Here is a 17884-nt window from a genome sequence, read left to right as displayed (position 1 = left end):
GCAATTAAAATGTGAGCATGTTAGTGCTGATGTAGGTTAATTTCGTGGGTCTGTATCAGCCAGCTTTCATGTGTGCTGCAGAGCTGGGAAGTCATGCTAATGTAGGACATGGTCATGAATGTGATAATGTTAAACTCATGTTCAAAGCATGGATGAAGGATGAATCCATGGGAGGAAGGAGATGAAGATGCTTTGTTCCTACAACTCACATCTCAGACAAAAGCTCAAAAAGTTAAAGTGCGAAATCCCTCCCTCATTCATTCAATCATTCGCTACTCTCTATAATTAACAGTCAGCAGTTTGCTCTATAGAGAATGAGATTTTAGATACGTTGTCATTTTGAGTCATCACTGATAGCTATCATTTTTGCATGTACTGTATAAAATGTGATTACATTGTGGGATTGTTCACAGAAAGTATGCCGTGCTCCTAATCCATACTATATACTGATCTGATTCTTTAGTAATTAGTGTGTTCACACTAGAAAAGTGACAAAATAATGTAATTGTTGATGGACAATATTCTCCCACAATGCAATGCACAAAGGAAGTGGAAGCAAATCTCACAGCTAGTGGTTGGTGGTGAAACAGCTCCCAAACAATGTATTAAATCTTACATTAAAGAAGAATTTTAAATTAAATATTTAAGAAAAATTATTTGACGTCACTTGATTGACAGCTGACAAAATAGTATGTATGTTGTATGTAGGAAGTATGTTGATATTGTTGTACACTAACTGCTGAAACTGTATACTTTGATGATAAGTATGTTGTACACACTATATAGAACTATTAGTAGAATTTGAGAGCACTACATACACAGCATAAATTTCACACTCAGGACATATAAATAAAATGAGGATGGTAAATATAATGCACTATCTAGTAAACAGGGAGTGAATTCAGACTCACTCAAAGGCATGGTGCTTGATGGGAATGAAATGAATGACATAGCTCATAACAAATTTTAGGCAGTGCAGTTGGCATAACAGAACTATATTTTCTTCATCCTCAGGGCAATCAACCCAAAATATCTAAACAACTAAAGATTATTCTTTGTACAATCCTAAAAAATAGTCAGGAATAAGCTTACACTTGCAGTATTACAACTTCAAATCAAATATTGTTGACATATTCCTTTAAAAGAAATAAAAGCAGCAGACATTGAGGCACACTGGCAGGCAGCCCAGCTGGTTTGGTGGAGTTCAGTACCTGCTGCCTCTGCAGCTATCTCCAAGTCCTCTCTCTCCTCTGCCTCAGCCTGAGCTGCTTCCTGGGCTCTGAGAGTCTGGAAAACCAGGTAAGAAAATGTTGGAAAGAAGTGTGACGGCGATCCTGAGGGCAAATTTAAATAAGGGATGAATAAATGTGTAGCTGTACATAGAATAGAATACACAAACCTCCTTCAGTGTCTCTATTGAAGCAAAATATTTGGACCACCAGTCCAGCACTCTCTCATCTGTCTCATCCTCTTCTTCCACTCCTCCCTTCTTTTTCTTCTTCTTCTTCCTTTTCTCTTTGTCACTCTCCTCCTCAGTCTGTTAAAAGACACTTCAGTGACTCTCAGTAGCTCAGTTTTTATTCATAACAAGGTACCAGCCAATTTAAGCACACATTTTCATTGCCAGATTTCTATAGGAACGATTACTTACCATGTCAACTTTTACAACAGCGTCAGACATCTATGATAGGGGGGGCGTCACATAAAACAACACAAGGATTAATACACACAATGGATGATGCAGGTAGAAGCGGCACATGTACAGAGGCAGGTAAAAAATGACTGGACATATTCCCACTGTTTACAAATATAAACACACACATATACAATAGAAATTAGCTCTACAGTGCATGAAGTCAAAGAAAAGCTTACAGCGTCTAACTTGACCACCGTGTCCATCTTTCGAACTGAAGGGTCTGTGTCCATGTTGATGATGATGTCACCTGCGGGGCGAGAGAAGGTGCGGGAGGAAAGGCTGGGTGAGGAGCGAGGCTGGGAGCCGCCATTGGTAAGGACCATGTAGCCATTCATTAGCTTAGCTGGAGTGTGGCCAAAGTGCAAAGGCAGCAGTTGGCAGGAGAGGACAGGAAAGCCAAGGACATGCAAGAGAGGAAAAATAGAGAACAGATGGAGAGAGGCAGGAAAAGTAGGCAGAAAGCAAGCAGAGAAATCATCAGAGTTAATAAAGAATGAATGTTCATTCTTTAGCGACCAGAGAGCTGGATCAGAAGTATTTAGAAGTAGGTCTTAAAGTTTGTTTTAACCTTCATTGACATACAGTATCCTGTCTAAACTTTCCAAGAGCCCATTTTGAAAAGGTTAAAACAAAGTCAAAAAATTATTATCAAACATTCACAGATGTTTCATGAGGACCTAGAGGTCTTTTTCAAGAAATAAAGGAAACCCAGAGCTGACAAAGCAGTGAACAAAAGAATGCCTGCTACATGTTTCAAATTAATTTTATACTGATTGCAGTTTATATTTTAAATATTTAAAGATAAAAGTTTATAAAGTGTATATGTAATGAAAAGCCAATCCAATCTAAGGCTCTCTTTCTTAATGGCAGTAGTAAATAATATTATGATTGTGATTGTAGAGATGTTACACCTCTATATAAATATATAATAATATAAATAAAAATAAATAAACTCAAGAATGCAATACAAATACTAACATTTCAAAGTTGCTAGTTTTAGCAAAAGAAACACAAGGCTATTCAAACGTATAAACCACAGTTAATAGTCCTCATATAATGAACAAGTGTTCAGAAATAAAAACAGAATCTCATCATCTCTTACTTAATTTTATTTCTAACTAATGGACTGACAAAACTGCTGACGTGTTTGGCTTGAAGCCTTCATCAGAGTGTACTGCATGTGACAGCAGTTAGCTCTCTTTTAAAAGGACAAATTAAGCAACTCATTATCAAACTAACTTTTCACCTCGCAATAGAAATGCAGTGCCACTCCTAACACACACAGTTAATAGGTAATATATATGACAATAATATCAATATAATCTGTCACCTGCAGTGGCCCAGTTGTTGGAGGTCTTGTCTGGGGTTGTGTAGATGAAACGTCTCAGGCTGCTGACAGCATGGGACCCCACCAAGATGTAACGGCCAAACGCCCGGCAGTCCACCACCCGGATGTTGAGAGGAGGGTGTAGAAGCTCATTCTCTGGAAGGTCCTAAAGGAACAAAAATAAGACATGGCTTTGGTGTGACATGAAGTGAGAATTTCTTGCAGTAAATTCCAATTGTAAGTTAAAATATATATGTAAATATATCAGTAAAGTGAAGACAGGTGGCTATAGGGCCAAAATGTCATAATCTAAATAAAACAGAAATGCACAGTGCAACACTTCCTACTCTCAAGTCTACTTCCAGTAATCAGCACCTCCCTACAACCTGGTGTGTGTTACCTTTCTATATTCAGTAAAGTGAAGACAACCAGACCAATTTCAAGTTTTTTTTTTGTTGTTGCAAGAAACCAGATGTAATATCTAAGATCCAACATTTTTCTAAGGTTACAATATCAAATTGGCAGCTGTACTTACCACCTCAAACCATTTAACCAGGGTGCTGAAGTTGGGGTTTTTCTTGTAGTTCTGGATGAGGACAGATTGCACACCTCTACCTGCACACTCTATGTCCACACGGGGCCGATCCACCTGAGCCAAGTTAATCCTCTTCAGGTCCCTTAAGCCCCAGAACAAAACCTGAAAACAGAACAAAACAGCTGTAGGGGAAGAGGATCTCAAGAGAGAAAAAAACTGAGCCAGTGGTTAAAATCTGACCTCGATGCGGTAGCGACTCAGGACTGGGCGAATGCCCAACGGCACAGGTAGAATTGGTCCACGCTCTGAGTCTGTCGGCCCTTCAAGGGGAGGAAGATCGGCCCTCCCTCCTTGGCCAATCTAATTAAGGAGGAGAAAGGAGAATTAAATGTGAGAGTAAAGGGTTGCAAGGCTTCTGTGATTTCTGCATTATGATACAGCATGAGCACCATACCAGACCTCTTTCCTACAGGCCTAATATTTGTATTAATTCTTTCTTTGCTTGTGCAGAGAAGGCAGAGGTTAATGTCATGTTGGTAGAGATAAAACACACTTACTGCAGTACAAACACTGACGACTGAGTAACCAAAGAGTAAGACAAAGTGGGATGAAAAGAGAGAATGAAGGAAAAGAGCACCTTTATTTGAGGGACAGCAAAGTTATGGACAGCGATCAGAGCTCGTCTAATCGCCTCCTCATCGAAAGGTATCTGTAGGCAGCAGGAGGAGGCAGAGGAAAGAGACAACAGACAGGAAAAATGGATATTTCACAGGAGAAAGGAGAAAAGATGAATATGTTGTGGATGGAAGGAAAGAGTGGTGACATGACGGCAGAGGCAACAAGAGAGAAAATGGAGATATTTAAAGGTGGTAAAGAGAAAAATTAATGTAAAGTTAATGTTAAAGCTTTTAAAGTAAAAGCAGAAAGAGCAGATTGTGCAAGCAGGCAGAGAGCAAGAGATGAATTTTACATGTACAGAAGGCTTGGCAGAGATCTTTTGTGCATGCGCTACATCATTAAAAGGTACCACAGGGTACCTTTAACGATTCTTTCTTTATTCTTCCCTCTTCCCTCCAGCAGTGACATGAAGTCTCTCAAGAAGACCCTGTAGGGTTGCATGTGTGTGTGCATGGCTGCATGCATATGTAAAAGTTAATTTGTGCGTGTTTGTGTGCACCGTATGTGTGTTCTTGCATATGTTACCTGCAGCAGCTCAAAGGCAGCCAGCAGTTCCCCGGCAGTGCTGTTCCCTCGGTAAACCTGGTAGTACTCCAGCTGTGGTGGGAACCTCGGGGGGCCGTAGTACTCGTCACACATCTTGATGGTGGGCTTTGCAAACGTCCGACCTATGAACTCTGCCTTGCCCTGAACACCACATTGTGACAGCAGGCAGTCGAGACAGTCAGGGGGGACAAGGGATGGGAGTTAGACACGTGTGTGGGAGGTGCAGTTTCCACGGCTGCCACTTGGTGTCAGTATTGGTCAAACTGGTTATAGATTATAAAAATGTGGAATTTTGGAAAGAAAACAGCAAAAACACAGTCTTGTATAACACAAACAAACACCCTGCCAATACAACAAAATATCTTCTATACTGCACCACTGCTGCTAGTAGAACCATTAATCCCCCTGAAGCTACTGCTGTTCTAAACCGGGAGGGGAGAAATGGAGGAGGTACATGCAAGTTTCCAAAACTTTTCCCTAGCTCATCAGCAGCTAGATGAACCAAACAATCCGTGCTACACATCAGCTAACAGCCATCAGAGGCTATTAGAACTTCGAATTCAACAGTCTCTAAGTATTAATGCTTTCACACTCTATTTAGCCAATGCAGCATGAGCAAGGCCATGTGGAGGACAGGGGTGGAGTGAGACAAGAGCGGACATACAGTCAGAACATAAGGGAAGGAGAAGCAAAGCACTTTTATTAGCACAAGCTAAATCCTGTTTAACAAGCATTGATGAATCTATCAACCAGTCCCTCTATGATGCATCCATTCATTCCCATAAAGTAAAATCCTACCACAGTGTCCTGGTCATAGATTTCAACTACAATGATGGGCGGGTCATCTCTCAGCTCGCTGGCCTCCCCAAACAGCTCCACATCGTCAAACACCAGCAGCTGGTCCCACGTAGGGCAAAGAGTCTCGCTTAAGACCTGCACCACACACACACACACACACACAAACACACAAACACACAAACACAACTCAGTTAAAACATAATCAATACAAACACACGATTTTATACATACACACGCTCGTGGTCTTACCTCAGTAACTTGGCTGTGCGTGGAGAAGAAGACCCGGGCAAAGGGATCTGAAAGGCCACTGCTGTCAGCGGCAAACAGACTGCGTGCCTGGTACATGTGTGCTCTCAGCTGAAACACCTGCTTCACTGTTGGACACACACACACACACAAACGACACACACCACAACACAAACCACACCCCACCACACATACAAATGCATCACATTATCTGACAATCAATCCCCTTTGTTAGCAATCTTATACTGAAGTTAGAAAAGTTACCCACAATGGAAAGGCAATCAATGCAAGTCAAATGTTTACTTCTGAGTGAGTTTGTTTAGCCTCTAATTGATTTTAGAGTTCAAACTTAATGATACATCAAGAGAAAACCTAATGCAGGTCTCGATGGTAAATAGAGAAAAAAACAATTAAAAAAGTGAATGAAAAGTAAAACTATTTCAAAAAGAAATAATAAATGCAAACTTCTATATCCTCAAGCTGCAATGTAGATACTACAGCACAGGAACTTTAAAACATTCCTCCACCGCAAGTGTAACTTTAATAAATATTAATGTTTTAGTAACTGTTACTTGGAGTGAAGAAGCGTGGACTGCCATGTTGTTGGCCACTTACAGGATTAATATACTGTATATACACACACAGTCTTTTTTAGTGTGTACTCACTGTTGTAGACGAGGCTGACAGGAGGGACAGACTGAAGACCGGGGCCCATTTTAGCGGCTTTAATCTCTTCGAAACCACAAGGCAGACCATTGAGGAAGTCCTTCCTTTGCTTGTTGAGGCCAAGCCATAGATACAACTCCAGCTTAGCCTGAACCGTCCATCCTGCAGGACCGAACCCCTTCTTACCAGGCAGCTGTGGACACAGATTACCACACCAGGGGACCGAATAATGCGATTAAAAAAAAACAAAAAACAACATGGGAAAGTATGTATTACATCCTGTTTTTGCTATTATTACAGTGAGTCAATCACTGAGCATCATGCAGACAATACTGCAACATGACCCAATCCATAAATATTAAAGAGCCACCTCATTGATTTTCCCTCTAGGCAACTGTAATAGATTTACTGAAGCCTATTCACCATACAGCTGTCAAATTGTTTATTCTATCATGACTATTCACCACTATTGATCATCTAACAGTGCAGTTGGCAGCAACTTCACAACCTCACATTATTCTGACCGGTGATGAGAATAAATAGAGGTCTTGGATTTCAAATGGTTAAGTGTGTTTAATGAGACAAACAGAAAAAAAAGATTTTACCTTGAGGAAGACAGCTTTGACTTTGCCGCAGTCTTTTCCTGTTTCCTCATCCACTATGGAGTACAGAATGTCTTTGGAAGGAATCCGGGCGTAGGCGATACGCTTGTTGTTGCTCATCATCCAGATGAAAACATCTGGGATGCTGTGCTGAGGCTGGATGAATACATAGGTTTGATTGATAGATGATTAACACTCTCCTTCTTCCAGATTTTCTCCACATTTACTACATGTACTTTTACAGACTGTAAAATGCTTATATATGCTGTACTGCAGAATTAAATCTGTACCTCGTCAGCCAGGAAACGCAGCTTCTGTAGGAAGTTCTGCACCAGCTTGAGTTTGTCTCTGACTGTGTTTTTCTTCACCTGAGTCCTGATCTGCTTGGACTGCTGGCCCATGCTGTCCTGCAGGAGGAGAGATGATAAGCGATGATGAAGCATACTAACAGAAGGGCACTGTGCCTTACACACATACGGTATATACTATATACATGTGCACACACCATAGCTGGGGGTCTATTTGTATTCAATTTAGTGGATTTTCTTCAAAATATGATTTTTTTTGGTTTTAAAACTATACAGAAATTTCCACACCAGTTTTTTTTTAACAAACCTAAAACATTTTTTTTAACATGTTTTTGTTCTCCTCCAATACTTTTGCTTTCCATGCTTTGCTTTTTCAATGTCATATAGACATTTCTTTTTTTCAATATGCATTAAGTACACATACTTCTCAAGCACCACTGATGCATATAACTGTACAAACACTGGATCTTATTTATAATATGACCTCGCTTGCAATCAAAATACAAGCATGAATCAGAATATAAAACAGTTCTGAGACGGAGATATTGCAAATGCATGCAACTGTATTGCAGGGAATTATTAAACAGAGTGAAATTGTATTTAAAAAAATTCTGTTCCTCGTGTTGCCTTTATGGGGACTCACTAAGGCGATGGGATAAGTTACTAAACAGCAGCCAAGTTGATGCCATTAATCAGAGCGTCATCTTCCCTCCCTTTTACTTCCTTCCTTCTCAATTTGAGAAACATAAATCATACCATCTCTCTCATGCAGGACTTGAGCCGCTCTCGATCCAGTTTGGTTCGGCCTGCCTGATTCACATCCTTGTTAGCCAGCGTCACAAACCGACTGGAAATAACCAGAAAATGCAGAGGATAAAACATGAAAGTATATCTTCTATTCAGATATTTTAGATTATTCTTCTGTGATCTTATGCTTTCCAGAAATGAAGACCTCTAGCAGTTTCACAAAAACAACTATAAGAACATAAAAGAGAAATAAAGAACAATAAAGACCCTGATGATTTTGTCCTCCATGACAAACATAATGACTGTGTTTTAGAGATGCTTCAGTGCAGAGAGCTGCTGCCTTCAGTAGATTCTGGGGGGTTGATGAAGATGGTAGCTAGTAGTCTTTAATGTGCATGTTTGACACGTTTTAAATAGCATTACAGCAGTTTTATAGCTTTCAGCATTAGGAGAAACTCTCTGTATCTTTACTGACCACTGAGTCACAATTCAAGTTTTAGTACAAGGCCATGACAAATGATTATTATTATTGTGTATCTTGCCTGCAGCCGATGCTGAGCTCCTCCAGCACTCCCCTGAGTCGGCGCTCTGGAAAGGCCTTCTCCGTCTTAATGATCTCCTGAACATCATTCAAACCTTCTTCCTGTTGGGATGCAAAAAATACACAAACAGTTGTTAGTATTCATATGATTATATAGTAGAAGCTGACTCCAGTTTTAAAACAATTCACACATAAACACTTTTTGAAGGTTTTGTTTATTTCCCCCACTATGTATCCTGCTCAGTGGTCTGAACTGAACTGCTTGCTCAGGCAATCAGTGTTCAGTGAGGTGAGCCCAGGAACCTGTCAGGACTCTGAATCTCCTCACAAGACCCCTGTGATACATTTAAGTTTGCATAATATGCTGCAGAATTTTAGTGTCATTCACACTTTAATACGGTGTGGTTATGTATCACAATTATAGGAGCTGTTTGTGAACATCATTTGTCTTATGTTTGGCGTATCTATGGGTGTGACTCAGAGAAAGAGGCCATCAACAATGTGAAAGCAGTCAAATCTTTAAAGTATTCAAGTATTTTACCGTTGTTAAGCTGCGTGGGGTATTATGTTACAGGTGGCCAGTTGTTTTGCTCCAATAAAATCCTCAAAGTACTAATAATTGGATCTATGTCTGTAAAGAAATACAAAGACCATACAATGTTTCCATGCAGTGTTATTGAAGATTACCGTGTTGTATTCTCTATTTGATGATTGAACAGCACTTAATTATTCATCATTATTAGCTGCTTAATAAGTCACCTGAGCCAACATTTGCACATCACAAGGTGTATACTGACCAGCTTGTCAGCAATCTTGTCCATCATGTTGGAGTTGTAAAGTCGCCTTCTTTGGTCCTGCCACCAGCTTTTGATGTAGACACATGGTTTCTTTTCAAAGTAGGGAAGATGGAAATAATTCCTGTGGGGTACAAACAAAATTCCTTCAGTCTAAAATCCTAAATTGTTACAAACTGTACTAAATGTTGGTTAATAACCGGAATGTGTAAAGGATTGTGATAAGTGACTCTCTTAATACATGTATTGTATCAATCATCACAATCAGATCAAAAAGGCTTTTATTATACCGCGACTACCTACTACTACAAAACCTTGACCTTGCCCCTGTGACCCTTGACCCCCTGACCTGTCTGTGATGACAGGCTTCATTAGAGGAGTGGAGGAGACAGAGACCAGGTCCCCGTCCTCGTCTGCCTCATCCTCGCTAGAGTTCTGGATGAGCTCGTTCTCCTCTTCTTCACTCTCCCCATCCTTCTTCTTCTTTTTTGCTGATGAAGGCTTGCTTACACCGTCTATCTGGTTGCCATAGTTACCTGTTAGTGGGCAGAACATACCACGTTGTTATCGAGCGCACTTACAGTTACAGTAGCTATTGATTTTCTTGTCACATCTCTCTGTCATATTGTAAACTTGAGGAGAGCAGGTCGATGTTAACGTGATGAAGGAAAGTTTTTTTTTACCTATTGTGATTTCAAAACTTATCGCTTTGTCACCAATCTTCCTGTCGATCATGGTGGCCTCCAGGAAGGAACCAAAGAGGAAGAACTCATCTATTTTCCCAGTGGCGCTCTGATGGAGTGAGGAGAAGGCCAATAAAGAAAAAAGTGAAAGATTTTATTTGACTGAAGTGAATTCATTTTATTGTGGAGTCTGTGCAAATGTGCACTTTCCTGTAATTCACTGAACATATAAAACCTACCAGCCTCCTCTCTGAATTACTGAGCCACTTAGTTTATACATTACATTTGTAAGTGCATTTCCACCACATTTTTTTAGCCTTAAGGTGCTTTTTTCATTCATGTGGTTGTTATTAAACTATTAAATAGTAATCCTTACTTTTTTTTCAAGTATTAATTGCAACTGTTCATCGCAATGCCTCCCAGGTAGCCAATACGGCTTGGCCCATAGAGATCTAAATCCAGTACAAATGGTTGCTGGAATCATGCCAGACTCAATATGAAAGTATAGTATATACAAACAATAAAAAAAGAAAACGACTAAACAAAACAAATAAGCAAAAATGGTTTTCAGAGTGTCAAATAATTGTCCATGCATGACTAAATGCTGTATCTCCAATGTATAAAGCCATTGTGAAAGAAATTTCAATTCAGGCTGAAATTGTCCATAAAATATCAAAGTCTAGGAATCTCCAATGACTATTGAGGGATTAAGAGGTAGTTTAAACAAGCTTTGCATTAAGCCACACTCAAAAAGGGCCCATAGATAAGCATACACTATGAAAAGGGGCCGAAAATCAAAGCAAAACAACTTTACAGTATGAGTCAGACAAGGAGTCTCCTCAAAATAATGACTAGTTTATATAATTCAGCCACTTTTTAAAACAAGGAGGTGAGGTAGATTTCCATTTTATCAAAATACTCCTTTTATCCATAACCATACAGAACATTAAAGCTGGATGGGAGCTTTCAGAACAACCCAAAACAGCGAGTACAGATCCCGGGTCGATTTGTTTGGAACCACCTTTGATCGTGACACTGATTCTTGGCTCAAATCAGGATTAGTCTCTCCAAGAAACTAAATTTAACTACCATATATTGACCACAGGCATTTTTTTCTCTATAACGCCTCCAAAGTTGATTATTAGCATCCTTTCCTATTCTCAGAAATTAGGATGAGAAATGCATTTTCCTGTGATTAAAAACCATTGATTAACACATTTTACTTGGTGTTATAGATCACAAATGATGATTAAAACCAATCTCAAGTGCAATATTTAGAGGGAAGAGAAAAGAGCCCATTTACTTTGGTTATTATTATTTCCTCAAATCTGTCTGTACTTCAAAACAAAGTACCTGACAGCTGGCACAGACTCATGCTGGCATGAATGACTGAGGTTCCCAGGGGACACATTTACACTACAGCAGCCAAGAGGTCAGATAACTGGCAAGCTTGCCCTGAAGCAAAGCATCTAATGTTTCTGATTTCCCTAATGAGCAATTAACGCGTGCCTACAATGGTGGATTGTAGCGACACACTGTTTATTGTGGGGTCTGGAGAGGTCAAAGAGCAAGTTATCTTCATAAATCAGAGGTCTGGATAACAGCTTTTCTTTTACTGTTTTGTCAGATAAATTTGTTTTAACTGATGAAGTTGTAGGAGGAATATAAACATTAAATAATATACTTAGCTGCGTCTGGAATTCGGGTCTCCTCACCTCTGAGATGTTAGAGACAGTCTCCCCCTGCACCTCAGTGGAACTTAAGATCTCAGGTGAAGTGGTGTCCAGGATCTCCACAGCGATGGAGAGCAGGAGACGGGCTCTGAAGGACACGCCTTCTCCAAGACCCTCATTCAGGTCCTGGTGCTCGTCCATCAGCGTGTACTGACGAGTGGAACCGTACATGTTGGCCCAAGCTGGGCCCAGGGTGGGCAGGAACCCTGGACAAGGTTAAAGGAAAAGAAATGTCTATAGGAGATGATGTAGTAATTTTTCTTGTCCATCAGAGTTTACTGATGGGTGGAACCAACATTTCACAGTCGTTATTGTGGTTTACAATCCATATGTTTCTCCAGATCACACAAAAATTCCAGAAAGTCCCCAAATCTTGTTGAACTCTACATTTTAAATCTTCAAAATAAGTTTGAGTATTGTTTTAAGCTCATTTCTGTGCTGCAGAGATCACGTGTTAATAAAACACTGTGGACATCACCATTACTGCATTTTCTTTGCATTTTAAGTTTATAATGTTTCTGTAAGGTTGTGATTGTCATGATGGAAATCAGTAATCACTCTTACCATTTTTTCCTCTGTTTATGTTAATATAAATCATCCACTGCTAGAAATGTAACTATGGTGTGTGAGGAAACTCACAACAAGCTTTCAGAATTCTTCATAATCGATCTTGTACTTTTGTTTAATATGTTAAATTATGTATTGACTGCAAGTCAATATTAATGTCCCACACTAACTTTATACAGCCATTAGCAAAGGGTCAGGTGGGTCATGTGATTCAATTCATAATGTACTGCAGCACAGCTACATACAGTAAAATATTAACTAGTTAAGATGGACTAATTCATTTACCTGACACCTAATCAATGCTATTCAGACTGAAGGAAACAGTTTTGACTTACCTTTGTCACCATCATTTGATATCTTGCGTAGGTCAATAAAGTGGGTTCCTATGGCAACATCGTTGACCTTATCTGAGTCTCGTATCTGGACCTTCATGCGTTTGCAGAGCGGAGGGAACAGCTCAGTGAAGATGACCTGCTCGTTCCAGATGGGTTCATAACTGCTCTTCTGGACTGAAGTCTTCCCCTGGAGACACATGAAGGAGTAACACTTAAATCCAAGGTAGAAAGTACAAATACATTTGTAGTGGTTAGTTTCACGGCTCTAGTCCTTATGTTACAGTAGCCGATACTGTTGATTACATTTTATTAACTTTAAAGGAGCTATTGTACAGCAGAAAAATGGAAGTTCAGGAGTAAATGGAAATTGCTTAAAGGATAGGTTCACAGTTTCTCTTATTCTCATACTGGCATAAAATAAACTGTAAGAGATGGGGGACAAAATCCACAGTACAAGTTTTGTGTAAAAATGCATTTCAAAGTTCAGCAAAAGTTAAAATAAGACTTGGACTTTGGACTGTCCAAAGCTGGAAAAGTTCTGGATAGCCATTTATCAAACACTTAAAGCATACCACTTAAAACCATAAAGTTTTATTAGATCTAGCAACCTTTCCTTTCTTTTCTTCTTCCTTCTTTTTATTTTCCCTTGATTTTATAGGTTATTTATATATGGGACTGTTAATGTGTTAATGTCTGTATTTGAGAACAAACAAATATTTAATAATCCCATGGTGGAGTGATAACAACTGCTAGAAACTAGCAAACAATACGAGATTTTAGGATGTGGAGGAAGTTACTTTCTGCCCAGCAAACTGCACTTGAACGTAGGGGTCCACCAGGTCTCTGTTCTCTCCAATGAAGGCTTTCTTCACATTAGCCATGATGCTGGTGTTCATTTTAGGAAGTCCCTCGGCGCGGTAGATCTTCACATAAAATCTTGCCCACTGCCTCTCTGCTGGGATTCCCTCTGGGAGCAGGAGGTTCCTGGAAACAAACAGCAGCACAACAACTCAGATTGCTTATTACTGATTACATTTAAGGGAAGTAGAAAAGCTTTCTAAAGATACTGGGTGACTATCTTTATAGAAGTATACAGATTTCTGAGAATATCCAGTATTCCTTGCAACTGTAACACTGTTTTAGTATAAAATGCATATCATTATTCATTATTCAAGTCCATCAAATACTGTAATATTTTTAAACTACTGGAGAAAAAAGAAATCTTTGATAAAACGTCGGTCTGTTATGTGTGCATATACTGCAACATTTGTTATACCGCTCTTCACTGGTAAAATGGGAATTTTAGTTGACCACAGTGTTTTTCAAAATCAATTCAGTCTGAAACTGGCACACGAGTGACCGATTATTACCCCTCTATATCGTCTTCATCAGTCTCGTTGGCCTTGTGTGGGGTCTTGATGTTGTCGCCCTTCCCGACCACAGCGATGTCACACTTTATATATCCTTTACACCCCGCTGTTATGTCATCAGGATCAGACAGGATGGCCCACTTGTGGTAAAATTGATGTTCTAGGATAGATGTCAATCAGTTAGGACTATGCCTGTATGTTATGATGAGTTATTAGATTTATATCAGAGCTATGGTTTGTAGTTTACCAGGCTGAGAGTAAACAGTCCCAACATCCATCTTGAACGTTCCCACCAATGTCCCACTCCGAAGAAGATTTTTAGAGTGAATAACCTACAGAGACAGAGTTGAATGAAATATTAAAATAAAAAGCAAACCCTTGAAAGCTCAGTATTGGATTGGAAGCGGCACTAAATAATTCAGAAGCATGAGTGTTTTACGGGGAAACAGATGGCTACACATTATGTTTAACAAGGGGCTGCTTAATGTCTTCACCATGTTACTTTAAACATAACCAGCTACTCTCTCGGATAATTAATTAACGCAATTAAGGCAATAACCAGCAATATTGTTTTATATATTCACACTGATCTATACATAGCAAAGGGAAGTTATATATTATTTTCTGTTAATCTACATCATAAAGTATGAAGGAGTTATATTTATGATCCTCATCAACACTGAGAGCTCTAAAATCTAACCTAAAATGTAAATATAATCACACAACCTGTGTACAAAAAGGTGGTAAAAGTTTGTTTAGCTGTTCTGAAGTGTGCAATATCAGGGTATGGATTACTTACTGAGAGCTTGATGATCTTGTCAAACATGACATCAGGAGGGACATGGAAGTCAAACACAAAATACTGCAGAGAGTAGAGAAAACGTTTACCCATTAAAATGTATTGACTTGTACTACTGGATAACACGCTCGTCTTTTGGATTTGCTCTGGGAGTAAAATGTGCCACAATCATGATTGTTTTAAGATAAATTTGAAGTTCAGAAGATGCAGAGTCCAACCAAGGAACTGAGGGAGTGAACAGAAATGCAATCTTTTTCATTGTCATCATCTACTATTGTAGCCACATCACAGCTCAAGCCCTTGAAGCTTTCAGTTATTTAGAGACAAAGATGATGAATGGCTTGAAAAGAAATAGATGGTGCATCAAGGATTAGGAGCAAAATAGGTTTTTTAGTTTTGAGTAAGCTCTTTGACTTTCCAATAAGAAATGTCACTTCAAACAGAAGCTACAGTATGTCTTTGGGGCCCCCTGAGTCTTCGGGCTCCTGGGCCTGTGCCTGGTAGTCTTGTACAAATATCTCAACACAAAAGTAGAACCAGGATAAAATGTGTATATTAAATTAAAAACTAAGAAGAAAAAATAGGCGGAACATTCACCTTATAATCTCAATAACCCATACTGTAGGTATGTGTGTCAGGCACCTTTTTCTCAAAACCATGTCCTTCTAACCCAAATAGAAACAAGTGAAATGGGATGACATTGTATTTGTCATGATGATTTTTGAGGTATTATCAGTGAACCTCAAAAGATGATTGTAGTTTTCCATTATAATCAGTTTCAGATGTTTATTCAGAGAACTGTGGAGCTTTCTGGAATACTACGGACTACAGACTGGAGGGTCTGGGCACGAGGAGCAAAAGCTTCAAGGGCTATTATCTTGATCCCTCTGGTTTCTAGTTTGTCTGTCCTCTGGGCCTTTTCAAACAAACAGGAAGAATCAATAGCAGACAAACTGTCACTTCCACTCCCTGCAGGACATAACCCAGAGGCTAATCTCTGCGTGACCCTCACCACAACACTTCCTACTGTTCAGGAACATAAACGCTAGCAAGAACTTTTATTAGAGTGTTATGTGAAGTATTTTAAAGTCAATAACTCATTTCAACATTAAACCATCAAAGAGAACACTGAGGACATTGCATTTTATTTTGTAGATTTTCTGGTTCAAAGAGAGCAGGTACTGACTTACGTCATCATGTTAAGAAACACCTGCTCTCACTTACCATGCCACTGACATGAGATACATTTACTGTATGCTAACAATCATCCTACTTATAATCTTATTTAGAGTATACACATCTAGTTATTGCAATTTATCTGTTTATCTACAGAGGCTATTTAAATCACACAGATTACTGTGATTACTGTGTGGGTGAATATAACAATCTTTTTTACATTTAGTTGCCAAATATTGTTTAACTGGCAATTGTGTCTCAAGCTTGTTGCAGGTCTGAGAATTTATTTTCTTAAATCAGCATTAGCTAAAACAATATGAAACAAAACACTGACATAACTTAAATTGATATGGTTGCTAGCAAACATTTAAGAACAGTTTCGCTGACAACAGAGTGAATGTTAACTAAAACAATAAGCTGAGAGACACTAAAATGCTCTGTAGAGCTGAGCCTCTGGTGATAATTCTCTGCAAGTTCATCACTATGAGCGCCTTCCTTTTACGTACTGTACAAGCAGTCATGTGATGCATTGTTAAATATTGATTATAGCTGCTTTAAATCACCACTGGATTTGCAAAATGAACCATGCATTCACCTTTCTTTTGAGGAATACATCAGTTTTTGTGTACACTTAATTTACAGTACAATGAAATTTGCGCACCATGGCATCATGCTTTTACCACAGCAGTTGAGTCTAATCCAATCTGTGTCACAAATCTCAGTCGAACCTGAATGTTGGCCACAGTGTGATTTAAAGCAGGTTAAATCAACTTAAAAGCATGACCAGAGTACTGCACAGGTTAGAAAAATTGGATCAGCCTTGGGAATTCAATTGTTTTTATGGGAGAAGCATTACATGAAGAATAGGAGGGACAGAGTGAATCTGGCATTTAGTAGTAAAGATAAAGTCAGTTTATATATAAAAATGTGTCAATTTCCCTACTTGCAGGATACATTTTTAAAGCTTGAAAGGTCTCACCTCATTGTAGTATGGGCAGTTGGTGGACTCCTTCATAGACGTGTACTTCTTTTCATCACCAATCTCAACACACACCACCGGGTCCATGTTAAGGCCTATCAGCTGCCGTGCCTCAATCACCGTGATGCTGATCTGATGGGGAACATCAGCACATCAGAGATGACTCTTTTCTCCAACAGTGAGTTATAAAGCAACAAATACCATCATCATAAATCAAGCAGCTATGCAGAAATTACCCCAAGGACAATAGAAAGGCAAAACACAAAACTGATCTTTCACAAACTCTAATGATTCTGATTCCAGGCAGTAAGAGCTTTTGGTAGATGTTTTCTTAGCTTTTGATTTTACTCTCCCCAGGCTAACGTAATTTAGCATTTGATAGACCAAGTAGATCCAAGCTAAAGACTCCTACATCCAAGAAATATCCCTCTGGTTTAATTAGTTGTTGAATAATGAAGAGGAACAGAGAAAAACAAAGAGAGTAAGAGAAGATGAGTCTACAGCCTACAATTACACCAAGATTTCAGTATGCTGTATAAATGTATTCATGTTTTTAGATAAAATAGGCCATGAAAATAGGCCATGGGGTAGCACTGGAGGACAGTTAACACTGTGTGCACAATTATTCTGTTACTTGTTTTCATTGACGTTGTGGTAAATTAATTCAGTGCCGTAGTCACAGCAGACCAATAGCCATGATTTTAAAGAAAACAAATATGCATAGTTGTGGATATATTATTATCACACACACACACACA

At 39.1% G+C, this 17884-nt stretch overlaps 1 protein-coding gene across 2 annotated transcripts in view; it reads right to left on the bottom strand.

Annotated features, from left to right (window-relative positions):
* Window positions 1-17884, bottom strand: part of otofa (otoferlin a) — a 73839-nt gene that overhangs the window by 12654 nt on the left and 43301 nt on the right. Inside the window, exons 9-33 of one of the 2 annotated variants that reach the window (XM_035679333.1) lie at window positions 17127-17258; window positions 14972-15034; window positions 14420-14504; window positions 14173-14332; window positions 13600-13786; window positions 12803-12989; window positions 11883-12106; window positions 10168-10276; window positions 9834-10020; window positions 9488-9608; window positions 8692-8792; window positions 8159-8249; window positions 7385-7501; window positions 7098-7250; window positions 6493-6685; window positions 5830-5954; window positions 5581-5715; window positions 4762-4923; window positions 3799-3918; window positions 3559-3720; window positions 3027-3189; window positions 1873-2039; window positions 1652-1681; window positions 1400-1525; window positions 1212-1287 (exon numbers count right to left, since the gene is read on the bottom strand). In XM_035679333.1, coding sequence (XP_035535226.1) covers window positions 1212-1287; window positions 1400-1525; window positions 1652-1681; window positions 1873-2039; window positions 3027-3189; window positions 3559-3720; window positions 3799-3918; window positions 4762-4923; window positions 5581-5715; window positions 5830-5954; window positions 6493-6685; window positions 7098-7250; window positions 7385-7501; window positions 8159-8249; window positions 8692-8792; window positions 9488-9608; window positions 9834-10020; window positions 10168-10276; window positions 11883-12106; window positions 12803-12989; window positions 13600-13786; window positions 14173-14332; window positions 14420-14504; window positions 14972-15034; window positions 17127-17258 — 3376 coding nt within the window. Of the gene's footprint in view, window positions 1-1211; window positions 1288-1399; window positions 1538-1651; window positions 1682-1872; window positions 2040-3026; window positions 3190-3558; window positions 3721-3798; window positions 3919-4761; window positions 4924-5580; window positions 5716-5829; window positions 5955-6492; window positions 6686-7097; window positions 7251-7384; window positions 7502-8158; window positions 8250-8691; window positions 8793-9487; window positions 9609-9833; window positions 10021-10167; window positions 10277-11882; window positions 12107-12802; window positions 12990-13599; window positions 13787-14172; window positions 14333-14419; window positions 14505-14971; window positions 15035-17126; window positions 17259-17884 lie in introns of both variants that reach the window. The other variant, XM_035679332.1, reaches the window with a different exon arrangement.

Source organism: Morone saxatilis, unplaced genomic scaffold (genome assembly GCF_004916995.1).
Source record: "Morone saxatilis isolate NCDOM2014 unplaced genomic scaffold, NCSU_SB_2.0 Contig7, whole genome shotgun sequence".
Lineage (NCBI taxonomy): Eukaryota > Metazoa > Chordata > Actinopteri > Moronidae > Morone > Morone saxatilis.
Note: the sequence above shows the minus strand (reverse complement) of the source record. Positions and strands in the feature narration are given on the sequence as shown.